Raw genomic sequence first — 26349 nt, 5'->3', positions numbered from 1 at the left:
CAACCAATGATTGTCCTGTACTGTATATTGAGAGAGTACATTAGTGTGAAATCACAGTCTTTTTTCTCACAGCAATCTTTGATAAAGAAGGTTATTTAGATTAGACGTTTTGGATCTCAGTGGACTTTAGTTAATGGTTCAAAGCACTGGCTAACTCTCAGTGGCTCCGACACAAAGAATCTCCCCGTTTGTTGTGCGTTCACCTCAAATGATTTATCATTATCAGTGTCAACACGTTCAGATGATAACGACTGCCGCTGACCTTTAAAGAGTGCCCGTATTGACGTTCTACACACACAGTACAGCTTCTTCTTGCTTCAGATGGGTCTAAAAGAGTGGGTCTTTATGGGAGAGGACACATAGGTGCAAATATGGGTTTAACTAGTGTGTGCACAATCCTATTTGTTTTGGAGTGTAATAGACAACATAGGCTCACTGGAAAAAACATACCTCCAAAACTCCAAAACATACATATACATACAATTCACTGCAGATAATTTGCAGAATTCAATGTTATGAACTCAAAACACATTTTCCTAATACATTTTTGCATTTGCATCACTTTACCAGCTCCATATGCATGGCTTTTATGATGTAGTAAACTTGCTTGGTACCTCACCTGGTATGTACTTAGAGAACGAGTCCTGTGAAACAGGAGTCGCAATGCTGAATAAAAGAAATTCAGCATTTGCATTGTTTGTAGGTGGTACAATATTTTCAAATGAGATTTGGCACCACTGACCAGACATTTAATTTTTCGAACATAGCCTATGTACAGAAACCAATGTAATAAAGCAATGACACATGCATCTGTTTCAGATAAAACTGTACTCACTTTCAGAATCACTCACTGTATATTTTACTTTTAAATGTTGCGAAATGTGCAATAAGCAACGTAATATCATTTTGCAGAAATGTCACAACAGGCACATTTTTCCATTGAGTCTTTGAAAGGGCCACTGTCTGATACTGGATGGACAAAATGTGAAAGGAAGAACATCGTGTGCAAAGGTTTTAGACTGCATTTGCTCTCTCACTCTATCTCTTTCTCTATTTTTCTGAAGTGTTTTTCCCCTTCACTTTGATAGAGAGTTTTTGAAGAAAAGCTAGCTGTCCTACAGACACACAGGCGCACAGACATGTGTGTTATAGTGTGCTGTCAGTGGGGGAGGAGAAGCTTGATTCTAGACTCACACCGTTCTCTGTTTGAATGTGGTTGTTATGTGGATCTACAAGGCCCTTTCACATGATTCATGCCAGGACTTCAGCGAACCTCTTAACACAGGCATAAGTTGCTTTTTGACCTTCACATGAAAAGAGCTTCTGATAGCATCACAGAACACCAGTTTTATGTATGTATATAGCTTGACATAGAAAATATTGAAAGCAAGCAAGAGAGCTAACATGTATTTGAGCTCATGACTGAAAAAATACATGGCTGAAACCTAGAGGGACCTTTGATGCTGCTAAGCCTATGCGCTTGCTTTGAGGTGATTGATTTTTCACCTACGTTTTCTACATGAAGCAACATTTGCAGGCCATTTGACTTCTGTAATGTGACATACTTGTGAGTGAAACAAGTTATTGAGCTAAAAAATATAGTGCATTACTTTGGGAATCAATTGGATTGTGAAAAGTGGACATTACATACTAGAATTAGCTTCATAAGGACTTTTAGTGAAAATCATGGAGTTATTTATGCTACATTTAACACTTTTATAGATGTCATCCAATAAAAGTCAATTTAATAATTCAGGATGTGATGCTACATGCAAAAAAATTGATTACCTTTGACCTTACCTATATAATTCTCTGTGGCTGTCATCTTTATATGGCTTTTATACAGTTACATGCTGCACACTCCACAGGAAGTTTTCAGAGTATTTGTTCCTCAGGCGTCGATATGGGGATTTCCATTCAACTCCACTGTGACTGTTTTAAAGACTCTTTAAAATGAAATATTTTACTGACTAATTAAAATGTTACAATTCTATTTTAATTTAGTTAGACCTATTTAATTGAAGTAGACCTAATTGGGTGCTTATATTTTAATGGGCAGAGGTGGGTAGAGTATCCAAAAACTACTTACTTATATAAATAATTACTCAAGTAAGAGTAAAAGTAACAATCCTAATAGTTACTTGAGTAAGAGTAAAAAAAGTATCCACTAAAAAAATCTACTCAAGTAGCAAGTTAGTTCCTTTGGATATATAAATCAGCATCAGAAATTAACTGATTTCCACAGGGGCATTTCTTCATTTCTTGAAGGCAATTTTATAAACACCTTAACTCATTTAACTCATTAAAGGTTAAAGCTGCAGTCATGCAGTGGCAGTTTGTTGTTTATGCTGATTTTCGAAAGTATACTTATCAGAATTCAGTCAGTGAGCGCACACTGAACAACTCTGGAGTTCTCCGCGGTGACGAATCAAAACGCCTCTGATTGGATATTGCATTCATAAACTCAACAGAAACGTGTGTGATTGGTTATAATGCTCTACAGACCGCATCCATAAAAGGACTGATGAAAAGAAACACCCGCCCATGCAATGATAAAGCTGCATGGATAATTTTTAATGTAACTCCAATTGGATTTGTCTGAAAGAAGGAAGTCATATACACCTAGCATGTCTGAAGGGTGAGTAAATTATGGGCTAATTTTCATTTTGGGGTGAATTAACCCTTTAAAGGGATCGTTCACCCAAAAATATAAAATTACCCCATGATTTACCCCTCAAGCCATCCTAGGTGAATATTACTTTATTTTGTAAGATGTTATGCCTCTACCAAGCTTTATAATGCCAGTGAATGGGTGTTGAGATTTTGAAGCAAAATAAAATGCATCCATCTATCATAAAAAGTACTTCACAGGGCTCCGGTGGGTATAAAGCGAAGCATTTGTGAAAGAAAAATATCCATATTTAAAACTGTATAAACCATAATTTCACACGTGTTCATGAGAGAGTGGCATTCCAGCGGATGACGTAGGATGTAGGCGTAGTGTTAGCTCTGGCAAGAATATGCTAGTCTTGCAAGAAGTTTTGTTTATTGCAAAAAAGGAAAACCAGTCTCCTCTTGGCTTATATTGAAATCCAAAGAAATTTTTCTTTACAAATCCTTATTTTGTAACAATTCTTTCATGTAACTCCGACTGTATTAATCTGAAAGAAGAAAGTCGTATACACCTAGGATAGCTTGAGGGTAAATAATTCATGGGGTAATTTTCAACTAGTGTGTACACTAGTGTGTTTTTGTTTTAAAATGCATAACCTTTACTGCGGTTACGCCTGCCGTTTACTCTGGCATTTTCGACTCTCGAAAACGAAGACTTTTGAAAACGCTGCAGCCCTTGTTTTAGTTTGAAAATGGGATTCTGTGTAAACTGACCAAAGCGGAGACTTTTGAAAACAATAGAATGGCTGCCCACATTAGCTGTGCTCATTATAAATGGTCATGTGACATGTGTTTTCAGTTGTATCCACCTTTTTCTTTAACTTGGAATTAAGCCTATGGTCGAAACTTCCCGTACATTAGCTGCTATAGGGAAATAACGAAGAATAACAATGTGCAGTATACTTTTAAACAGTTTGCACTACAAACCAGATAATACATTAAATATATTGTAAGACACTCCATTTTGCAATATCAAGCAGCAAAACAAGCTGTTTTGTATAGCTAAAAATAGCTGGACGTGGATAAGACCAGAAGCCGGACCCATAAAATTTGCGAAAGGCCGCACCCGCTCTTACAAGAAGAAAAAGGTGGATAAAATCAAAACATCCTAGTGTAAAAATGGCCACAGTCAGTCATTTTCTGTAGGCTAGGTTATGATGTATTATGTTATTTTAGAAATTCATAAGTCTTAATGTAGGTTTATAAAGTACAGGATCTGTGGTGACTGACCTCGTATCAAAACTAATATATAACTATATATCTATACCAAGACTTGCGTGTGAGTGTTCGTTCATGAGGGAAAAGTGCCTTTTTCAGTGGCTCTGATGTTAGTAGTTCTGGCTGGTTGAGAGCGTGAGGAGTGTGAACTTCAGCTCCTGAGTACAAGACTCTTCTCATGCACTCTCTCCAGGGTACTTTCTCTCCTGCTTTTTTCTGCTTCCCAATTTCTCTCTCACTTTTTCCATCTCTCTCTCTTGCTCTCTCAGTGTGGTGCTCTCGTTCAGCGCAGAGCCATCCATCCATGCTCCGTGTTAATGAGGGAGGATGGTGTGGACTCCCACTGGTTACCAGCCCGGGCCGCTTTAACCGACCTGTCACTCAGACCTGACACTGCGTGTGCGTGTACATGTTCTCCTTTTAGGAAAAGAGCTCGTTCGTGCTTGCTCAATTCAATTCCTCTCTCTCCATAACTCGTTTAAATGCAGCCAGAGGTTTTAGCAGGCAGGGAAACAGATTGTCTCTGCTTATCAGGGCACATCAAACATCGAGAAAGCAGACTAGACTGACAGCTAACACTAAGCCCACTCGTGTTGCACCGGCCCCTCAGACACAAAAGAGTGTGTTTGTGTGTGTGTGTTGCTTCTGATACTATCAAGGCCCGTTTACTGGGTTATTTTCTGATTGGAGTTGCTGCGATCTATCTGCGCTGTCAACACCGCAACAGTTTTCTCTCTAGAGGACAGGACTTAGCAGGTGTTTTGGGAAGGGAAGTGTGCATGTGTGGCCAGTGCTGTCATCCAGAGGTATTATGATCTCATGGGAGAAGACAGGGTTTGATTTAGGGTTGATGACTTTGGCAGCCCACACCGCACACTCATTAGCACAGAGCTGTGTCTCAGTGGAATAATGTATGTTGATTTTTCTTTGTACACACTGCAAATATTTTCACACGGAGCGGAGGATATTCCCCGTTCTCCATGTCTTTGAAAGATTTTCTTTTTTTATGTGTTCTTTCCCCTCAAACAAATCTTGTTTCTTCTCTTGGCGTCCATCTCAGGGCCGTGGGTGTTGAAGAACAGCAGTATAAACAGCGGGGAGCTGGAGCTGGGTCAGCGTGTCAGTCAGGATGTTCCTCCAGGCGTCTTCTGGAGGTCTCTGCTTCACCTGCGTCAGCCACACTTCCTCAAGTTCAACATCTCCCTCGGCAAGGACGCGCTGTTTGGGGTCTACATGCGGAAAGGCCTGCCTCCTTCACATGCTCAGGTGAGCAAATCGCCTATGTCTTGTTTCTTTTTTTAAAGGAGCCAGGTTCACTTATAATTAGGATTTAGAATCCAGTTTTTAAATACTAAAAAGCATGATTCTGAATGACTTTCAGTTTTTTTTTTTTTTTTTTTTTTTTTTGGGGGGCTACTTCACAAAAAAATGAAAATTCTGTTATCATTTACTCACCCTTATGTTGTTCTAAAACTGTAAGACTTGTCAAGTCAAGTCACCATTATTTATATAGCGCTTTTTACAATGCAAACTGTGTCAAAGCAGCTTTACAGTGTTAAACTGGCAAACTGAGTGTTGAAGGAACCAAAACTCCATCTTTCTCCTCTGGCAGTTCAATTCCATGCTGCAACAAAGTCTTTTAAGATGATCTTATGATGATTAATGTTTGATGTTTCGCCATGGGAATGGAAGATGTTGTAGCTCAGCCAAACTTCACTCGTTAGGAATCCTGGCCTGGCCCAAGCTCGAAGAATTCCTCCACATACCGCTCCAACTCCGTGCCACCTGAGCTACCGAGCAAACTTGTTGCTATCCATGTTCATGATGGATCCATGATCCGTGTGTCCATTTGTGCTGTCGTGTACACCTACACAACCCTAAACCTATCCTTACTGTATAAAAATACAGTGTTGGTAGCATAATCTGATAGGTAGCATTATTTGTCAGAACATCAGAAAGCTAAACATATGGAGCTGTAATCATAACTGTGTACGGAAATGATTACAAGTGCTCGCTGTTTTAACGCCTCTAGTGTTCATTTCTTTTGGAAACTGGAGTGATATGTACTTCCTCCAGGTATGTTTCTGCCATGAGACCAGGTAGGAAATTTCTCAGGTTTCATTAAAGATATCTTCATTTTTGTTCTAAAAAATATGGGTTTGCATCGACATGAGGGTGAGTAAATGTTGACAAAATTTTCATTTTGGAATGAACTATCCTTTTAATGCTCATAAGCTTTACATTTAAATTGAATGACTCTTATGAGCCAGCTCATTTGTCACAGCTTACTCACTGAATGAGTCAGTTGGTTACTGAATTGATACCTTCAGTAGTCAGTATTTTTTATTTTTTAACTGTTACTGTGTTTGACCTGACTTCTAGTTACTGACATACTTTCATTATGACAGAGCTGTTGAGCATGATTTATTATTTGTCATTATGCTAACATTTTTGTCAAAATATTTAAATAAATAGGAGTAAATTGTATAATACAGGAAGAATCACTCATTTGGTGCATCCTCCTAAGTACTGTTCTTAATGGACTTTTTAAGGAATCGGAATCTAAATCAGAAACATTAAAATCCTGATGATTTCCATTCTTATTAATGTAAGTCATTATTGTTTGTGGCTTAAATAGATTCTAAGAATTGACTGTGAAAATACAGCCCAATGTTCCATGTCAATATTAGGAAGTTGCATTATGTTAAGTTTTAGGGTTGAAGGAAATGTCTGCAAACTTAACGCAAAAGGTACTGGTAATTTGCTGCCAGGACATTATCTGTCTTTCTAAGGAATGTTTTTTTTCTACAGTGTAGTCCTAATTTGTTTTTCATGACTATGTTGATATCTAAATCTAGTGATTGACACCGTTATGTTCAGACTAACCAGGCAAATGCCAACATGGTCAACACACTGATCTGACAAACCACAACACCCTTTAAAAATGGGGGCTGGTTGCCATTTGTTGGGACAGTATGGGAGCTAGCCTTTATAGAGCAAGGAAATCTGGTTCTCTATGATGTTCCCCCCTTAAAAAGACAGGTTTTTGTTAATTACCATGCAGAGACCATCTGTGCAGACTGGCTTTTTTGTTTGCAACTTTTTTTAATGAATTGTAAATGATTTCCAAATTATCACTGCATATTTGTCTGCAGAATTCTTACACTTGTCTTGTCACATTCCAGAGTTGTTATCTCGTCTACATTTTGATTTAATTTGACTATTTTGATTGTCATTACTGTTTTTAGTGAAGATGATGTCCCGCAGCTGATTGTTTTCTCCCTCTATCCTCACCTCTCTTTCTCTCCGTGTCTCTTCAGTATGACTACATGGAAAGGCTAGACGGCAAAGAGAAGTGGAGCGTTATCGAGTCTCCTCGCGAGCGGCGCAGTATTCAGACCGTTGTCCAGAACGAGGCGATCTTCGTGCAGTATCTGGACCCTGGCACCTGGCATCTGGCCTTCTACAATGACGGCAAAGAGAAAGAACCCGTCTCATTCAGTACTGTGGCTCTAGGTAGACACCTCCAGCTTTTATTTACACACTAAGGTCAATATTTAAAAGGAGGATGGTAAAATAGAAACTTGGTTGTTTGGAGACCTGCTGTTTAGAAGATGTGTTTCTCTGCAAGCAGCTTACACTGTACATCTGATCTCCCCTTAACCTCATTTTATATTTCAGTTTGAATGTGAGCAGTTGAACTGGGGGAGCTGTTGTTATTGCTTTCACTTACTCTTTAGGTCACAGAAGGAATAGCTGGATTTATAAAATAAAAGTAAACACCAAAATATGTTTGTTCAGGCAGTTTCTCTACAACGGTTGCTATAGTGATGACTTAACACAAGCACAGTGCCACCTTGGGGACTTTCTTCTACAACATTTGAGAAGAGCTGTCAGTGAGGGATGGAAAAGTGGAAATTTGCCTTCATGTCTGTCATGACATCAGGCAGTGACGCAGAACTTATGAAGCATATGGGAGGCCTTGTTGTATTTTACATGTTCAAGTACTTTATATGTTGCGTGTTTAAATATACATGCAAAAACCGCTCACTTGTTCACTCATTCAATATTGAGAACATACTGTAGCAACTAGCATATACTTCAGTTTATGAACTAAGAATGAGTACAAAACATAGAAATTTTATATATTTATAAACTCAGATTTAAAACCAAATACAAATGTGACCCTGGACCACAAAACCAGTCTTAAAGGAGTCATCGGATGCAAGATGTTGTTTGAACATTAATGTGTGTTGGCAGTGTATGTACACATCTACCCTATAATGATAAAAATCCATGCTGTGGTTTTTAATTAATCTGTAAAAATAATGTGGTGTCACACCGACAGAGGCCGCTCCCACAATAGTTGATTGACATGAGCGTCTTACCTCAGATCAGCTGTCACAGTCAGACCTCCATTGTTTTGATGCTGGAGCAGGGATGTAAGTTAGACAAGAATATCTCCGATGGAGGTGTTGTGTTGCTGGATGTAATAATGTGTATAGCAGTCGTCCCGACATCTGAGCCGCTGAAGATGCAGTGGATTACGTTTGGTTGTGAAGGGAATGCGCCTCCCGATCTACATAAATGTGTCTATGTTCGCGCAAATCATTCGTGATCCAGCTCCACTTACAGCAGAAGTGAGTATAAGGGTTTTTTTATGAATCTCTGCAATCACCTTTCCTAATAACATCCTAGGTAGCGAGTTTAATGGCTAAACACGGCTAAATGCGGCTAAAGTAAACAGGCTCGTCACTCCACAGAGAGAAGAGAGGGGTGGGGCGAGCAGAGCTCATTAACATTTAAAGCAGCCTTGACGAGAACAGGATGATTTTTGCAGAGCTGGTTTTGGCAAGGTAAAAGGGTGTTGTTTTACACATCCATTGAGAATTTTTAACCAAAGTATATTGTAGACTTTTTATTAAGACCCTAAAGAATCATATCAACTTGTGGAAAATAGGCATCCGATGACCCCTTTCGGTAGCAAGGGGATATTAGTAGCAATAGCCAAAAACACATTGTATTGGTCAAAATGATTGATTTTTCTTTTATGCCAAAAATCATTAGGATAATAAGTAAAGATCATGTTCTATGAAGATATTTTGTAAATTTCCTACCGTAAATATATCACATTTTAATTCTTGATTAGTAATATGCATTGCTAAGAACTTCATTTGGACAACTTTAAAGAAAATTTTCTCAATATTTAGATTTTTTTGCACCCTCAGATACCAGATTTTCAAATAATTGTATCTCGGCCAAATATTGTCTGTCCTAACAAACTATACACCAGAAAAACCTATTTAGAGATGATGTATAAATCTCAAAAATTACACTTATGACTGGTTTTGTGGTCCAGGGTCACAAATATGGTTTGAATTAGGTTTGTAAATACATATTTAGACATTTCATAGACAACAATTAAATGATTGTAAATGATCAAATGAAACAATTAAGACTTTTACATTATTAAAGACAAATTCTATTCAGTTAAATGCTGTTTTTAAACTTTCTATTAATCTATGAATTCTAAAAAGAAAAGATGTGTCAGTTTCTTAAACAATTAAAACAAAACAACTGCTTTCAACATTGATATTGTTAAAAATTATGTAACAATTAAACAAAAATGTAGTAAGGCATTCATCTGTGCTTTAACAAGAATAAATTACTTTTGTATATTAACATATATTTTAATATGCTATTAATTTAATATATTGAAGTAGATAACAATTGTTATAAATAGTTATTTTTTATTGTATTTTTGTTCAAATAAATGCAGCTTTGGTGAGCACAAGAAACTTTTTTTTTTAAAGTTTTAAACTCTATGTTTTTTTTTTATTTGTTTTGGTTTGGTTTAGTTTTTTTGGCTGTTGAGACTACAAACAGCTAAACTATTCGAGTAGCATATGTCACAAAAATGGATTTTTGCTGCCTGTCTGCTGCCTGAATAAATCCATAGAGATCAAGTGCTACAAAATGTTTGGGCACTCAAGCCACTTAAAATGAATGAATGTCATTGCAATAGATAACAGAGTATCAAACCAAGTGGCATTTATTTTAAAGAAAGACAGCACAAGCACGCTTTTCAAAACATTTCACAAAAGAAGTGTGTTTAATTTAAAAAATAAAAAAGAGTTCCATGTATTTGCACATTTTCTGGTTGTCAAGCATCAGTCGAACATTTGAAGAAATGCACCTGCAGTTGCTCTCATAGAACACCTGTGTGAACTTGAGAAGAACCAGTTTTATACATCCACTCAAAATCACCTTGACATCAGTTGTTCGCAATTCACTGCAAAAATGATTTAGAAAAGTGAAATTGGTTTAGAGAGCTCTAGCAATAGTTGTTTGCAGATACCACTTTGATATTTATCTAATGCAACGGCACTGATACATATTTAAGTGTAGCTTAAGTGTGTCCAGATATTTTCTGTCCACTAATTTCTTAACGCTATGTATGATTAACGATTTAGTTGCACACTCTCACACATTGTGCTCTTTGGGCCTCTTAAATCTGATCACATACAGTATCTGTATGAATGGATCTTATTTGGTTAATGGCTACTGTTGATTTAAAAAGCACTGTGTATTTTAGCATTTACCACAGTCATAGTGTTATATTTCCCATAAGGCTTTGAAATGTGTCACAGTAATTCACACTTTGTCACTGAATCAATAACGCTGGCTGAAAGTTCGCAGATTATTTCACAAAATGCAAGACAATTCATAGCGCTATGACTTGTTTTTGTCAGACAGCAGTGTTTAAAGGTCTTCTGCATTTGTGAACGTTACATTCCACTGTCCCCCATTAATAACTGAGGGTTGTGAAATGAATGTGTCTCTTATGTGTCGTCTCAGACTCGGTGGAAGAGTGCCCCCAGAATTGCCATGGCAACGGAGAGTGCATGTCAGGAGCATGTCATTGCTTCCCAGGGTTCCACGGCACGGACTGCTCCAAAGGTACCGTTTACTGTCACACTGCCAGAATGTTTACGTTATAAAATGACGTTACACTTTGCAGCATTTGTCAAAACAGTCATACAAAATATCTGTGCTGTATAAGAACATTTTGCTCACTAAATCATAACTCCTCAATTTCACATTTCTAATTGCAAAGAGATTTACCTGCATCTTGCTGGATTTTTTTTTTTTTTTGTGATTCTTCTCACAAATAGTCAAAAATAATTATTCAACAATTCAAAAGCAAAACAAAGAGTTATATACTTACAATGTACCTTCCATAAGAAAGTTCCGGTAAGATAAAGTAACTACATGGTAAGTTTAGGTTTAGGGGTAGGTTCAGGATTAGTACCTAGTTATTACCCAGTTATTGTAATTACATAGTTTGTACATGATGAACAGGACTGTAAAATAAAGTGCTACCTTGTTTTAAGCAAAAACTAACAAAATTGTGAGTTTACATCTTGCAATTCAGACTTTTTTTCTCAACTGTGAGATATAAACTTGCAATTACGAATTATTAAGTCAGAATTGTGAGATATAAACTTGCAATTACGAGTTATACATTTAGAACTGTGAGATATAAACTTGCAATTCTGAGAAATAAAGTCAGACTTGTGAGATGTAACCTCAATTCTGAAAAATAAAGTCAAAATTGCAAGATAATCTAGCCAATCTAAAAAAATATATGAAAAAGCTCATTTCAAGTTTTTATCTCACAATTCTGACTTTTTTTCTCAACTGTGAGATATAAACTTGCAATTGCGAATTATAAAGTCAGAATTGTGAGATATAAACCCACAATTCGGAGAAATGAAGTCAAAATTGCCAGATATAAACATATATAGCAATTCTAAAAAAATATGTACAAAAAAAGGTAATTTTTAAGGTTTTATCTCACAATTCTAACATATTTTCTTGCAATTGCGACTTTACATCTTGCAGTTCTGCCTTTTTTTCTCATTTATTAAAATGTTTTTTTTATTCTGTGGTGAAAACAAACACATCCACCCAGTTAAATTGCTATACAATAACTAATAATTCATTTATATAAAGATGAACATGACCTGTCATGCTGTCATTTTTGTAAGCTAATTAAAATCAGTAATTGATTTCAAGTAATTTATGTAGTTTTATATTTAATTTTATTTACTGTGACTTACAAATAAACTTTGTGAGCCAGTGGATTTATTTTAAGTAGTTTTTATTTATAATTTGCTGTAAGTTTTATAGTTGACTTACTGCATTATAGATGTGTGAAGCATATGTCAGAATTTGCCCGCAAGCTCGGCATTTGTCATCAGATCATCAGTGTACATAAGCTCTGGCCATTCGTCGTGGCGGCTCTATGACACTGTCACATCACTCTGAGATCCAGACGGATGAAATACAGCGTCACTGATTAATCCCATCTCAGTTATGCCAAAATGTCTGATGGGTTTGTTGGCTTTACTGTGCCAGACCAATCTTTTTGAGTGATGAAATGCTCTCAGTGGAGGCTTCGTAAGAGAAATATGTGTGTGTGTGTGAGCTCACCTGAGGCTATAGACAGCTAGTTTATTACTGTCGAATGGCGTCTCCTGTGAGTAGCAGAGAGCGCCGTTGATATTGCCTCTGAATCTCTTACCTTAATTACACAAGGCATAGTCTGCTTTATCGCCATATTCAGAGAGCTTTGGCAGTGTTTATGCTGCCTTTGAGGCTGAATAGCGAACACTCTACTGGAAAAATGTGAGATATGATTCTTTTCTTCTTTTCCTACATTTATTCATTCATTCTAGGCATTTTCTAGACTTTTCATCAAAAACTGTAAATTTTAGCTTAAAAACAACGAGGGTTTTTAAATATATGACTCTTGATTAGGATGAGATTAAACTTTTAGATTTTTATTAGTGGTGTCCAAAATAGCGAGTTAACACAGGTGATTCATTTTTTCAAATTAACACGTTAAAAATATTTAACGCAATTAACACAGGGGCAGCAGCTGCTTTTAAAGTAACAGCAGCCAAATAACCTAATAACCCAGCTGCTGTGATGTCTGTTAATCAAAGAACAAAAGAAAAAAAAAAAAGGAACTTTTATAGCTTTAAGGATTTAGAATCTAGTATTTGATAACTTTATTCAATTTTATGTATATTTCTGCTTAAGGGCACAGGTAGCTAAATATGTCATTTATTATAGTGGGTTTATGTGAAGATTGTTTTAAGTTCACTTAAATTAGAAGTTATTTTTTTTTAACATCTAATAAATTAAATTTAAATCTAATTAAAATTGATATTATACTGTAATGTTAAAGGGCTATAGTCAATGGATGGTGTCAGTAATACTGGCCTTCAGTCATAAAAAAGATGCCATTTAACAGATATTAAAAATGTATTGTCTTTATGTTGTTTCAAGATTGAATGTGAAATTATTGTAATAGTATATTTAAAAACTTTAATGTCAGGAGGGATTAATCACGATTAATCGGGATTAATTAAAAAAAAAAAGTTTATTTATTTATTTTTTTTTTATTTATTTTTTTTTTTAATACAAAATTCCACCACAGTTTATTCTACACTGAGACTAGAAGTGGTAAATAGCTTCTGGTTCACTCAAATAAACATATTTACTACAACAATCAGACACATGTGTACTTTGGTGTCAGTAAGATTTCTATTATTATTATTTATTATTAATATTATTTAAGAAATTAATAGTTCTTGAGCACCAAATCAACATATTTCTTTCCGAAGGATCATGTGACACTGGTGACTGAAGTAACTTCTGCTTATAGGAATAAATTACATTTCAAAACATTAAAATAGAAAATGTTTATTTTAAATTGTAATATTTTTTACTGTAAATGACAGTTTTACTGTATTTTTAATCAAATAAATGCAGCTTGGTTAGCATAAATGACTTAAAAACAAACCAAGGCTCATTGGAAATATGTGCCCCTGTATATATTTCTTCAACACCGTAATTACTTCCCTTACTGCACGTATCGCAGCGGTTTTAAAGTGAAATGTCCAGAGAGTGACGCTAAAACACACATTCAATACGTGACCATGGCATGTTTTTATTACGTTTGTACAGGCACGTATTGCTGCGTTTTTATTACCCTGCTTGAGGTACGTATGGCGGCTGTTCAGAATTTAAATATCCGGGGAGTGTCACTAAAGATTAATGCTCTATCGTGTTGGACCAAACCCAACCCTAAACCTAACCAACAGTGTTAACAAATGCAAAAGTGATATAAAAACACATTTGTTGATGCAGCCGTACTACTTTTACTTTCTTATGTGAATTTGAGCTGTTTTGTCAAACCATAGTTTCACAGGGTTCATATCGGAGCTCTTCATCACTCAAGTGCAACGCAAACCTACTGAATTACAAAACTCATGCATATGAAGCTGTATATATGCCAACAACATTCAGAAGTATCAGTTTTCAAACCGTGCAGGATGTTAAAATTGTTTTGAAGCCATAATATAATATTCTGCAAGTAACTGTGTGAAAATTAGGCTTTATTAATCAAAACTGTATGTAAATCACACTTTGTGCAAAAAGGAATAATGGTTGTCAGTTTAACTGCCTCTAGTGTTCATTTCAACTGGAAACTGCAGTGATTCGTACATATAGGTACGTTTTTTTTTTTTTTCAGTTTTGCAGAATTGCAGAATATATTTAATGTAAGATTTAAAAACATTTAAACGGCAGTGCAATGTATGTACTGTATTAAGTCAGTGGTTCTACACATTTTGTATGTTTCTGAATCTGACACACTCAGTTCAGTTCATGCATCTTTCTTCCAATGAGCTGATGATCTGAATCAGGTGCGTTAAATGAGGTGGGACCCGAGGACTGGAGTTGAGAACCACTGTATTTAGATTATGTAATTCATCATTTAATCATAACAGTAAAAACAATGAGGGTTTTTAATCGAGGGTTAAACTTGAAGAGAAAAAGTTTATGTATTTCTATTTTGATATGAAAGATGTAACATTTCACCAAAGAGATAATTATAAGCAGAGACTGTAACTTTTTATCTGGTTCATCCAAATTAACCAGTTTGCTAAAACATGTCAGACATTCCAAAGCTAAATACTGTATATGACAGAACAGTTAATGAGGGCACATTTGATTATTGCGAGAGCACAAGGACATAAAATAATTGTGATGTAGTTACACTGTCTGAAAACAGCTAAAAAGAAAGTTTTAGTTAATTACTCTGATTCCCTTGACACACAGTTTGAGGTGATTTCGTACAGTTCAGTGTATTTGTTTGGATTAACTCTGTGCTTCATTTTTCTCTTATCTTATCTTACATTTCATACCTGAACTTCTCTCAAAGAAGCTGGTTTTCACTAATTCCTCTCAAACATCCTCGTCTTCTGTCCTTCCCTCACTCCCTCATTTGTTTTCCCTCCTGCATCCTTTCGTTCCGTCTCCGTTGCAGTGGCTTGTCCCGTGCTGTGCAGTGGGAACGGACAGTACAGCAAGGGTGTGTGCATGTGCTACAGCGGCTGGAAGGGACTGGAGTGCGACGTGCCGCAGGGCCAGTGCATCGACCCCATCTGTGGCGGTCACGGGACCTGCACCCAGGGCAGCTGCACCTGCGAAGCAGGTTATCGTGGCGAGTCCTGCGAGGAAGGTAATGAAGGCTTTTCCAGCCGTCTCATTTTCAAAACTCTTTTCACAACTCCGAAAAACCTCTTCCTCTGAGAATCTCGGTTTTCAAATGTCTGCTATAAAAGCATGCCGGTACAAGCATAATAAACTTTATTAAAGTGATGAAATTCAGTCTATTGATCTGGCTTTTAAGAAATTGCCCAGAAATGGAGTCTCTGAGCGCATGTTCATATGAGCTGCAGCTGGTTTTTGAAAGTGGAGAGATCCCAGAGGTGAGTTTAAGAGAGAGAGGTGAAAGATGAGGAGGAAAAAGAAATGAAATAGAATGAAAAAGTCTTGTTTCTGTCTCTCTCTCCAGTGGATTGTCTTGACCCCACGTGTTCAGGACATGGCAGCTGCGTGTCCGGTCAGTGCCACTGTAAGCCAGGTTGGTCCGGGCCTCTATGTGACATGTCCAGAGCCCAGTGCCCAGATCAGTGCAACGGTCACGGAGCCTACAGCCCTGACACGGGCCTCTGCAGCTGTGACCCAAACTGGATGGGCCCCGACTGCTCCACGGGTGTGTTCCCATCAGCCATTTTCACCTTCTCACTTGCTGTCTTCTCAAGCTGTGCTGCAATATATTCTAATCTTTCATTTTCATCCATCTACACTCTCGGGGGGATTCACTAAGCATGAATTGCGCCCGCTGATAGCGTTGTTTATTTGCACTCGCTGCATGTGCTGTTTTAGCACCCGATTCATATGCAAATCAGGTAACGGCACAAACACACCCTGGAAAATTTAGTGGACACGGTTACAACTTCGGCAGATAAGGTGCAAGCCAAAATAATCTTCATAAATAAAATATTATAATAATAATCTAAATATATATATTTAAAAAAAAATACAATTTAGGAGACCGGTTTGAACTAAAAATAATGACAGTGACTTAATTAAAATGGATTGTGGGTGATTAGTGAATAAGATTTGATGTAATATTTATAATATTGTGAAATTAAACATTTTTATTTAATATGTTTTATGTCATTTTACTTTTTTTTTGGGTATATTCAGTTAATTCATTGTTCAAAGGAGCTGCATTGATGTGACAGAAATCTTTTTTAAGAATGTAAAAGTCTTTACTGCCACTTTTGATTTATTTAATGCATCCTTGCTGGATAAATTTCTTTTGAAAAGTAATGTAGATAATACAGATATTTTAGTGTGCTACTGAGAATGGCATAACAAACAAAATGCGGTACAATAATTAGTATTATTTTTTAGAAATGTAATTATTTACATTACCAAAGCTTTTACAGCTTTGCTGCAGATAAATCATTAAAACAGTGCAAAGGCAGATAGCATTTAGGTAAATAACAGAATAAAAAGAAACAATAATAACATATTAAAAAGAAACATAAAGTAGTTAAGGAGAATAAAATAAAGATATATTTGATTTTGAACAAAAGAAATAAGAGTAAAAGCAACTCTCTCGCTCTCTTTCTCCAGAGGTGTGTTCAGCAGATTGTGGGAGCCATGGCGTGTGTGTCGGGGGCGTTTGCCACTGTGAGGAGGGCTGGACAGGCACAAGCTGTGACCAGAGACTGTGTAACCCACAGTGTGTGAAACATGGGACCTGCAGGGACGGCAAGTGCCAGTGTGAACAGGGCTGGAACGGCGAACACTGCACCATCGGTAAACACACACACACACAAACACACATGCTCCTATCCTGCTTTGAAGCTTTGAGCTAGTCAAAGGCATTTCCCTCGGTTCTGTGACTTCTTTTACACCAATGCTTTTCAAAGACTTCTGTTTTGTTGTTTGGTCTAGATTGATTTGCTCCTGTTTGCATCAGCACACATGAAGTACAAAAACATATTTGTGTGGATGTGCATATTTGTGTGTGTTGTCATTATTTTATAATCACATTCAGAGCAAAGGACATGGTCTTCACTGTGTGATCCGCATCTATAAGAATATTAAATGACTTTTTGAGCTCTGGAGTCCAGCTGGAAGAGGAATACTAATAGATGCTGCTTTGGTTGCATGTGTTAGGATGCTTGTTTTAATGCTAATGAGTACAATTCTCCCTCTCCACCACTGTTTTCACATCATTGTTTTCAGACAATTACAGCTGATGGATTCTGCACACAACACTTCTTAACGCTGAATGCAGCAGTCAACCAAAAGTCATCCATAATGGTTTCGTTTGGGTTCACTGATAATAGATGTCCATCAAGAGTTTGTCTGACAGGTTTTCTTAGTGGTCTATGACATGCATGCAGTTAGAGATTTAAGTGGCGAATAACATTTCTCCTTGAATTTCGTATGAGCACCAAACTAAATCCAAAATAATCACACAGTTGATCAATCTCTCCCTCCTCTCTTGCAGATGGCTGTCCGGGGCTGTGTAATGGGAACGGGCAATGCATCATGGGTCAGAACAGCTGGCACTGTGAGTGCCACACTGGCTGGAGAGGGCCGGGCTGCAGTGTTGCCATGGAGACCTCCTGCAATGACAACAAGGACAATGAAGGAGGTGAGAAACGCTTGTTGAATGCAAAAATGTTTCTGTCCCCTTTGGCCTTGTATGCCTCACATCTGTCCAGTCTTGAAAAACAAGCTAAACTGATGAGATGCAGAACTTTTGGTTAGGATAGCTGTTTGTTAAGGCTACACGAAAATTAATATTTGGTGCGATAAACGATTGTGACCGGTTTTATATACAGAGAGGTGTTTTAATCTCATTACCATTTTGTTTTATACTTTGGTCTAAACTGACGAGTCAACGGTATCTCATGACCAGTTTGTAGGTATTTTACGAGGTGGCTAATTTGTACAAATTCGTACAAATTCAGTTGAATGATTTTGTATGATTCGTGTGAGGGGTAGGTTTAGGGGTGGTCCTTTGTATGAATTCCTACAAATCCTACCTCATGAAATGTGTACGCTTTTTCAAAGTTGTATGAATTCATACAAATTAGCCACTTTGTAAATATGTATGAATTGCCATGAGATCGGGTTGAAGCGCATGCAAAAATCGATCCTTTTGAAAGAGAAGTTTATTCAAGTGTGCTATTACTATACTAGTTTTAAACTAAAAAAATAGGAAAGTATACTTTCAGTCTACTTTTTATGCACTTCTCAGAAATGAGCTTTATGTACTTCTTAGAAATATACTTGAAAAACTATTTGAGCTAGTCTTGTGCTCCGAGAATTCATGTTTTCATTGTTGTACGGTAGGGGGTGCTATTACACATCTTCTGTACAGAATTTCCAAAACACAAGCGAAGAAGAAACCGAAACAACATGTAATCTAACAGGATCATCAGACATAAAACAGCATCAAAACTTTGTAACGTTGTGGAATAAAATGTCGACCCATGAAGAGGTAATAATGTCTATCAAGCTTTAGAGTATTGATCGACCCCATCTTTGTTGTGATTATCACTCTGGATCCAATCTTTTTTCAGCTTTTTGTTCAAAATATTGCTTTTTTTCCCTTATTTATGAAACTTTTTTGAATTTATGAATTACAAAAAAAGAATGCATGGAGCTAGCATAAAATGTTTTTGTTTACAAGCAGATACCCTTGTGCTTTCTTTTGATGCTGTACATGTTCAGATATTCATATAACAAAATATATACAAATTAATACCTAAATAGGGACATACACTGACCAAAATTATAAATGCAACACTTTTAGTTTTTGCCCCCATTTTTCATGAGCTGAACTCAAAAATTTGACTTTTTCTATGTACACAAAAGGCCTATTTCTCTCAAATATTGTTTACAAATCTGTCTAAATCTGTGTTAGTGAGCACTTCTCCTTTGCTGAGATAATCCATCCACCTCACAGGTGTGGCATATCAAGATGCTGATTAGACAGCATGATTATTGCACAGGTGTGCCTTAGGCTGGCCACAATACAAGGCCACTTTAAAATGTGCAGTTTTATCACACAGCACAATGCCACGGATGTCGCAAGTTTTGAGAGAGTGTGCAGTTGTCATGCTGACTGCAGGAACGTCCACCAGAGCTGTTGCCCGTGAATTGAATGTTCATTTCTCTACCATAAGTCGTCTCCAAAGGTGTTTCAGAGAATTTGGCAGTACATCCAACCGGCCTCACAACCACAGACCACGTGTAACCACACCAGCCCAGGACCTCCACATCCAGCATCTTCATCTCCAAGATCATCTGAGACCAGCCACCCAGACAGCTGCTGCAACAATCGGTTTGAATATCCAAAGAATTTCTGCACAAACTGTTAGAAACCGTCTCAGGGAGCCTCATCTGCATGCTCGTCGTCCTCATTGGGGTCTCGACCTGACTGTAGTTCATCGCTGTAACCGATTTGAGTGGGCAAATGCTCACATTCGATGGCGTCTGGCACTTTGGAGAGATGTTCTCTTCACAGATGAATCCCGGTTTTCACTGTACACGGGAGATGGCAGACAGCATGTATGGCATTGTGTGGGTGAGCGGTTTGCTGATGTCAGCATTGTGGGTCGAGTGGCCCATGGTGGCGGTGGGGTTATGGTATGGGCAATGAACACAGCCGCATTTTATTGATGGCATTTTGAATGCACAGAGATACCGTGACGAGATCCTGAGGCCCATTGTTGTGCCATTTATCCACGACCATCACCTCATGTTGCAGCATGATATTGCACGGCCCCTTGTTGCAAGGATCTGTACACAATTCCTGGAAGCTGAAAACATCCCAGGACATGTCTCCTATTGAGCATGTTTGGGATGCTCTGGATCGGTGTATATGACAGCGTGTTCCAGTTCCTGCCAATATCCAGCAACTTCGCACAGCCATTGAAGAGGAGTTGACCAACATTCCACAGGCCACAATCAACAACCTGATCAACTATGTGAAGGAGATGTGTTGCACTGCGTGAGGCAAATGGTGGTCACACCAGATACTGACTGTTTTTCGGAGTTAGTTGCAATACAAACTAAAAACACAGATGTTAACTAGTTGTGTACTCAAAGTTTACTACTGTTATACTTAAAGTATACTTAAAAGTATACTAGAAAGTGGGCCAGTTTATTTCCAAGGAGTACTGAAATAGTACACTTAAAAGTATACTACTAGTACACTGATATTTGTATATTTGCTACATAAAGTATACTTAATAAAACAAACTTGAAGTATACTTCTTTTTGGTAAGGGATAACTGTGTAATTTCTTTCTTTCTTTTTCTTTCTTATTTTCAAATTAACCACAATTAATTTTGCAATCCCAGAAGTTGAAGAACCTATCCACCTTTTTCTTCCTGTAAGAATGGGCGTATGGGTCTGGCTTCTGGTCTCATCCCATCTAGCTGTACAAAACAGCTTGTTTTGCTGCTTGATATTGCAAATAGGTGTGTCTAACCATATTATTGCAATGTATTATCCTAATTATGAGCACACTGGTTTGTAGAGCAAACAGTTTTACCGTTTACTGCATGCTGTTATTCTTCTCATTATTTCCCTATAGCAGATAGTGAACTGGAAATTCTCACCCATAGGCTTACTTACACATTGGATATGTTATTCAATAAAAACTATAAATTGTTTTTAGGCATTTAAAGATTGAGATTTGCCCATATAAACGGATGAATAGAGCAGCTCCAGTCATCTGTATGAAAAGGTGATGTGTCTGTTGGCTGGCAGAGTGAGGGATTTGAAAGTACCCCAAGGCAGAATGATTATGTAACTGGTGGATGTTTAGAGTCAGCCCTAAGCACTGAGCGTCTCCCCTAGACCAGTAAAGAGCACAGAGAGGCTTTTAGAAAAAACTATTGGTTTTATCTCGTTTTAAAATGTTTTCATTTTCCCCACTTTGTCTTCTCTTTTGTGGTTTCTCACTCTGTTATATACAAGACCAGGCTTTTCACAGAGTATTGTAAGAAAAATACTTTAGGTCCTGTGATGTAAAACCATGCAAACCATAGAAATTTAAATTTTGTGTCGTTTCAATATAACAATGTGGTTAATCTGTGATGTTTAGATGCACGGCTGCCAGCTCTCACGCATTCAGCATGAGACTGATAATTGACTGTACTCAGACACTCTTTTATTGAGCAATGTAGCCAATCACAGTTGATTTTTAGAACACCTCTGATTGGGTATTCTGTTCATGTTAGTCAGAATTCACTTACTGCAGTCTTAATTTATATATAATGGAACATTGTGAGATCACAATGAACTGAAGTGAGTGACAGCTTTTTAGTGATTGTAAAGGAAGCGCTATTTGCATGCTTTCTAGGCTACATATAATCCATTCAGAATTTGAGTAAAAGTTTTGTTTTTCTTGCTGCTAAGAGGACCAGCGTGACACTCAAGGACACCTTGCATGCAAATAAAGATAAAATGTTGAGATCCTATAGAAATGTAGACGATAATTTGAGAAATGCTGAGTTTGAGGGAGTATGTATTAAAAGTAGGTCAGCTAAATAAGAAGAAGCTAGGCTATGTAATACCTTGTAAACAAGAAGCAAAATTCTGAATTCAATATGCTGTTTAACAGGAAGCCAGTGCATCAGTTGCAGAACAGGAGATATGTGTTCCATAGTAGGAGTTCTAATTATTCATACTGCACTGTAAATGTAATTGTGTAAAATTTTAAGAGGAAGGCCATAAAAAAGAGCATTACAGTGGTCAATATGTGAAGTAACAAGAGCATGAACCATAATGGCAATGCTCCCCATTGAGAGGGTTGGGCAGAGGCAGTTAATGTTACGTATGTGATAATAAGCTGCCTGAGTAACCTTGTTATTATGTGCTTCAAAAGTATTGTCAACCATAACACCCAAGATCTTAACCTGCAATTGTAGAACCGTCAATACACACTGGTCTTTGACAAATTATTTTTGGACCTAGAAGTATTTCTGTTTTACTACTGTTAAGTTTAAGAAAATTGCTTGAAAACCAAACTTTAACTTCAGGCAAACAGTAAGTAAGTAAGTTTTGAAGACAGATAGAGCTGGGTGTTATCGGCTTAACAGTCGAAATGAATACCATATTCCCTGAAAATGCTTCCAAGTGGCAGTACATAAATGATAAATAACAAAGGTCCCAGAACTAAACCCTGTGGGACGCCTCTAGTAATACGTGTTGACCTAGATTTAAACTGGCCTAAATGAACAAACTGAGTATGACCCGAGAGATAAGATGTCGACCAAGCCAGAGAAGTACCTACAATGGACCAAAGTTTGTCTAATAAAATTTTATGGGAAATTGTGTTGAACACTGAAGTTAAATCAAGAATAATTAATATAGATAAGAGTCCTGAGTCACCCGCAACCAATAAATCATTCAGAAATTTTGACAAGGGCATTCTTAGTACTACGATAGGAATGAAAACCTTATTTAAATTGTTCATATAGATTTTTCACTAAGAGATGATCGTGTACCTGAGCTGCAACAGCCTTTTGAAGGATTTTAGATAAAAATGTCAAATTGGAAATTGGACGGAAATTATCAAAGTTATTTGGATCTGCACGTGGCTTCTTGAATACAGGAACAGGGATGAATAGGGAGCAGTGCCAGAAGTAAGAGAAGAATGAATGATATCAGTGATAAAAGGCGAAAGTACTGACAGACAGACAACTAATTGAGTTGGAAGTGGGTCTACTTGACAGGTGACTGATTTAGATTTCAGAATAACTGAAGTTATCTCATCTACTGTAGGAAGTTTAAAAGTAGAGAGAATTATTATTAGAGGTTCAAGCACGTAGTGCTGAAACCCTATTGTAATTGTTAGAATGGCCAAGGATCAACAATCTTCACGTAAAACTGATCAGGCAGACCAAACCGTAAGTCGTAGAGATTTGAAACTTGGAGTGATGGTAGTACTCACACTGTCTACAACATCACCAAGGCTCGCCCCAATCGCCCTGACGTTTTTGGGTATTTTGCATTTTTTGAAAAAACCTACTTTTGCAAAGTGGTCCAAGATTTTTCGCCAGATTGGAACCAAACCTGTGCAGAAGAGTGAATATCAATAAAAAAAAAATTACTTTTGACTCTGCATCACAAAGGGACACCAAAATGTTTGAAAGAGGCAGGGCAGCAACTAAAACAACTATAACTTTTGAACGAAATGAGATATCTTCGTCAAACTCACAACGCATATGTAACAGCTGAATCTGAGGTCACATGAAGCACTATAAGAGAAAAAAAAAACATAAAAATGGCCATAACGACGCAACTGTTTGTCCTATCGACATGGAAGTCGCACACTCGGCTATAAGGACATTCGCGTATCTAAAAAAAAATGGCCACCATAGGTCGATGAACTTTGAACACCTATTAGACAAGGGTCTGAATGAAACTTGGTGGGCATGTTTGACTCATGGCCTTAAAGGTCTGTGAGACATTTGAAAGAAATTGCCCACTGGGGGGCAATATTGCATTTTTCAAGGGTGTAAACAATTGTATATTGCACGATTGCATGATTTTTTTTTCTTTTTTGACCTCCTCATTCCGAACAACTTTGCCTCTAGAAACATTGCTGTCAGTCAAACCATTTGTTAAATGATTGAGAAAATATAAAAAACCTACTTTTGCAAACTAGTCCTAAGTTCTAATCTGGTCCTAGTCTGGGTAATAAAACACACACACACACACACACTGCAGTGCAATTCTCTGGTCTGTCTAGGTCAATAATGATCAAAAAAAAATTGAAATTTCCCCTTTGGGAATCTGTAACAGGGTTGTTTAAAAAAGGGCCTGTCCAAATATACCCAGAAGCCTATAAAGCCTGAACGAAAACTTCACAAAACCTGGCGAGCATATGCAACAGGTGATTCTAAACTAGCATGCAAAGTTTTAGGGAGATCTGTATGGTGCTATAACAGTCATAAACGTTTAAAAAACATTTAAAAACATTTAAAACGTTTAAAAAATTCTATGGTAAATTACCTGTATTTGCCAAAAAATGTCTTTTTTTATGTGCTTGAATGCTTTAAAATGCTTGAACCCTGGTTATTGCTGCTTGCAGCTATATTTATTAGTATTATTAGTAGTACTAGTAGTATTAGTGTTAGTTTTTTTTTTTTTTTTTTTTTTTTTTTTTTTTTTCAATAAATTCCTAATTTGCTGCTTACTAATAGTTTAGTAAGGTGCTTAGTAAGGTATTTGTTCATTTTAAGTATTTGGTGGGATTAGGGATGTAGAATAAGGTCATGTAGAATAATGCATTAATATGTGCTTAATTAGTACTACACTGTAAAAAACAATTTGTTGAGTCAACTTAAAATAATTTGTAACCTGGCTGCCTTACAATTTTAAGTTCAGTCAACTCAAAAAAAGTTTATTCAACTTGAAATGTTAAATTATACTAAGTGACAACTTAGATATTTGATTTGAATCAACTTAAAATTTTAAGGCAGCTGGGTTACTTACCCATCTGTTAAGTTTAGCAAACACAAATATCTAAGTTGTTACTTAGTACAACTTAACATTTCAAGTTGACTAAACTTATTTTAGTTGACTGAACTTAAAATTTTAAGGCAGCAGGTTAACAAATTATTTTAAGCTGACTCAACAAATTGTGTTTTTTATTTTTAACAGTGTATTAAATGGTTAATATTCTAGTAATATGCATGCTAATAACGGCTAGTTAAGAAACTGTAAAATAAACTGTTGCCAAAATTAGTAGTTCAAAGTTTTTCAAACCCTTCTTTAGAATGTTTATCATTAGAATACAGAGAGGACAGGAAATTATATATAGAAGGGTAAAGGGGATTGGGAAGTGATCTCAATTTGCTTATCTTAATTATACTTCTTGTGGATTAAATTTGAAGGATGATCGCAAAATGCTTGTTAAAGCAGGCGTTTGAACTTACTGCTCAACCTGACCCACACAAACAAGTGTTCCCCAGACATACACAACTTCTTGCTTCTTTCTTCTCTCTCACTTTTGTTTACTCTTCGTTTGGGGGGTTACTTCACAGAAAGCTCAGAGATCAGAGAGCACCAAGCAAAACAACATGGAGCAAAAGTCTCTAGCAACAGGCGCTTGTTGTGAGTTTGTTCCGGATCAAGAAAGACCCATTTAGGGAGAATGGTTGAAAGGGTGTGCATGTACAGTGAACTGCGATACGCAGCAAAATGAGAGACGGGAAGAGAGAGAGAAAGATGAAAAAGAAAGGGAACCTCTCAGGGGTGTGAGCGATGCCCTCCGTGACTTTGATGTAAGTTCTCTAAAAGTGAAATCAAGAGAGAGAGAATGAGAGAGAAACTAGAGCATCATTCAATTCAGTGATCACTTCCATCAGTTGAGCTCATTACCCCAATGGGGATAAATAAATTGATTTGTTCATTTTCATTTCCATAATGATGAGAAGTTCTACATTTGAGCTTATTATGGGGTTTTTTAATCATATTATTTGTCTCTCTCTCTCTTGACATCAAAGCAGCGCAGGGGTTTGAGCTGAGAAGGGTTCATCAAAAGTGCACATTCTGAGAATAAAATGGCAGATGAACAGAGAGACTTCAGAAGTCTCTTTAAACCATCTGTCACTCTGAAACCATGAATCTGTGTGTGTTAGGGATGTCAAATGTGCTGGTACTTCTGAAACCAAACAATACCAAAAAAAAAAAAATAAAAATCACTTTGTATAGTATTGATAAAATTTCTTAGGTCAGTACTTTAGTAAAATACAGCTAAAAACATGAAAAAATAAATGTAAATTATAACATGCAAGGTTAATATGACATAAATATCAAAATATCCATACTTATATATATACTAAATATATACTGTTCAAAGATTTGGGGGTCAGTAATGTTTTTTTATTGTTTTGAAAAAAAGTGTCTCATGTTCATTCAAAAGATCAAAATAGTGTAAAAGCAGTGATATTGTGAGATATTACAATTTAAACTAATTTTTATATA

General features: G+C 36.8%; 1 protein-coding gene across 1 annotated transcript in view; it reads left to right on the top strand.

The window, feature by feature from the left end:
• Nucleotides 1-26349, top strand: part of tenm2b (teneurin transmembrane protein 2b) — a 307726-nt gene that overhangs the window by 260686 nt on the left and 20691 nt on the right. Inside the window, 7 exon segments of the mRNA XM_051093879.1 lie at nt 4952-5157; nt 7212-7407; nt 10750-10851; nt 15293-15487; nt 15824-16024; nt 16957-17142; nt 17843-17989. Of these exon segments, the coding sequence (XP_050949836.1) occupies nt 4952-5157; nt 7212-7407; nt 10750-10851; nt 15293-15487; nt 15824-16024; nt 16957-17142; nt 17843-17989 (1233 nt within the window).

This window comes from Labeo rohita, chromosome 21, assembly GCF_022985175.1.
Source record: "Labeo rohita strain BAU-BD-2019 chromosome 21, IGBB_LRoh.1.0, whole genome shotgun sequence".
Taxonomy (NCBI): domain Eukaryota; kingdom Metazoa; phylum Chordata; class Actinopteri; order Cypriniformes; family Cyprinidae; genus Labeo; species Labeo rohita.
The sequence above is the reverse complement of the archived record's forward strand: the minus strand, read 5'-3'. Positions and strand labels throughout refer to the sequence as shown.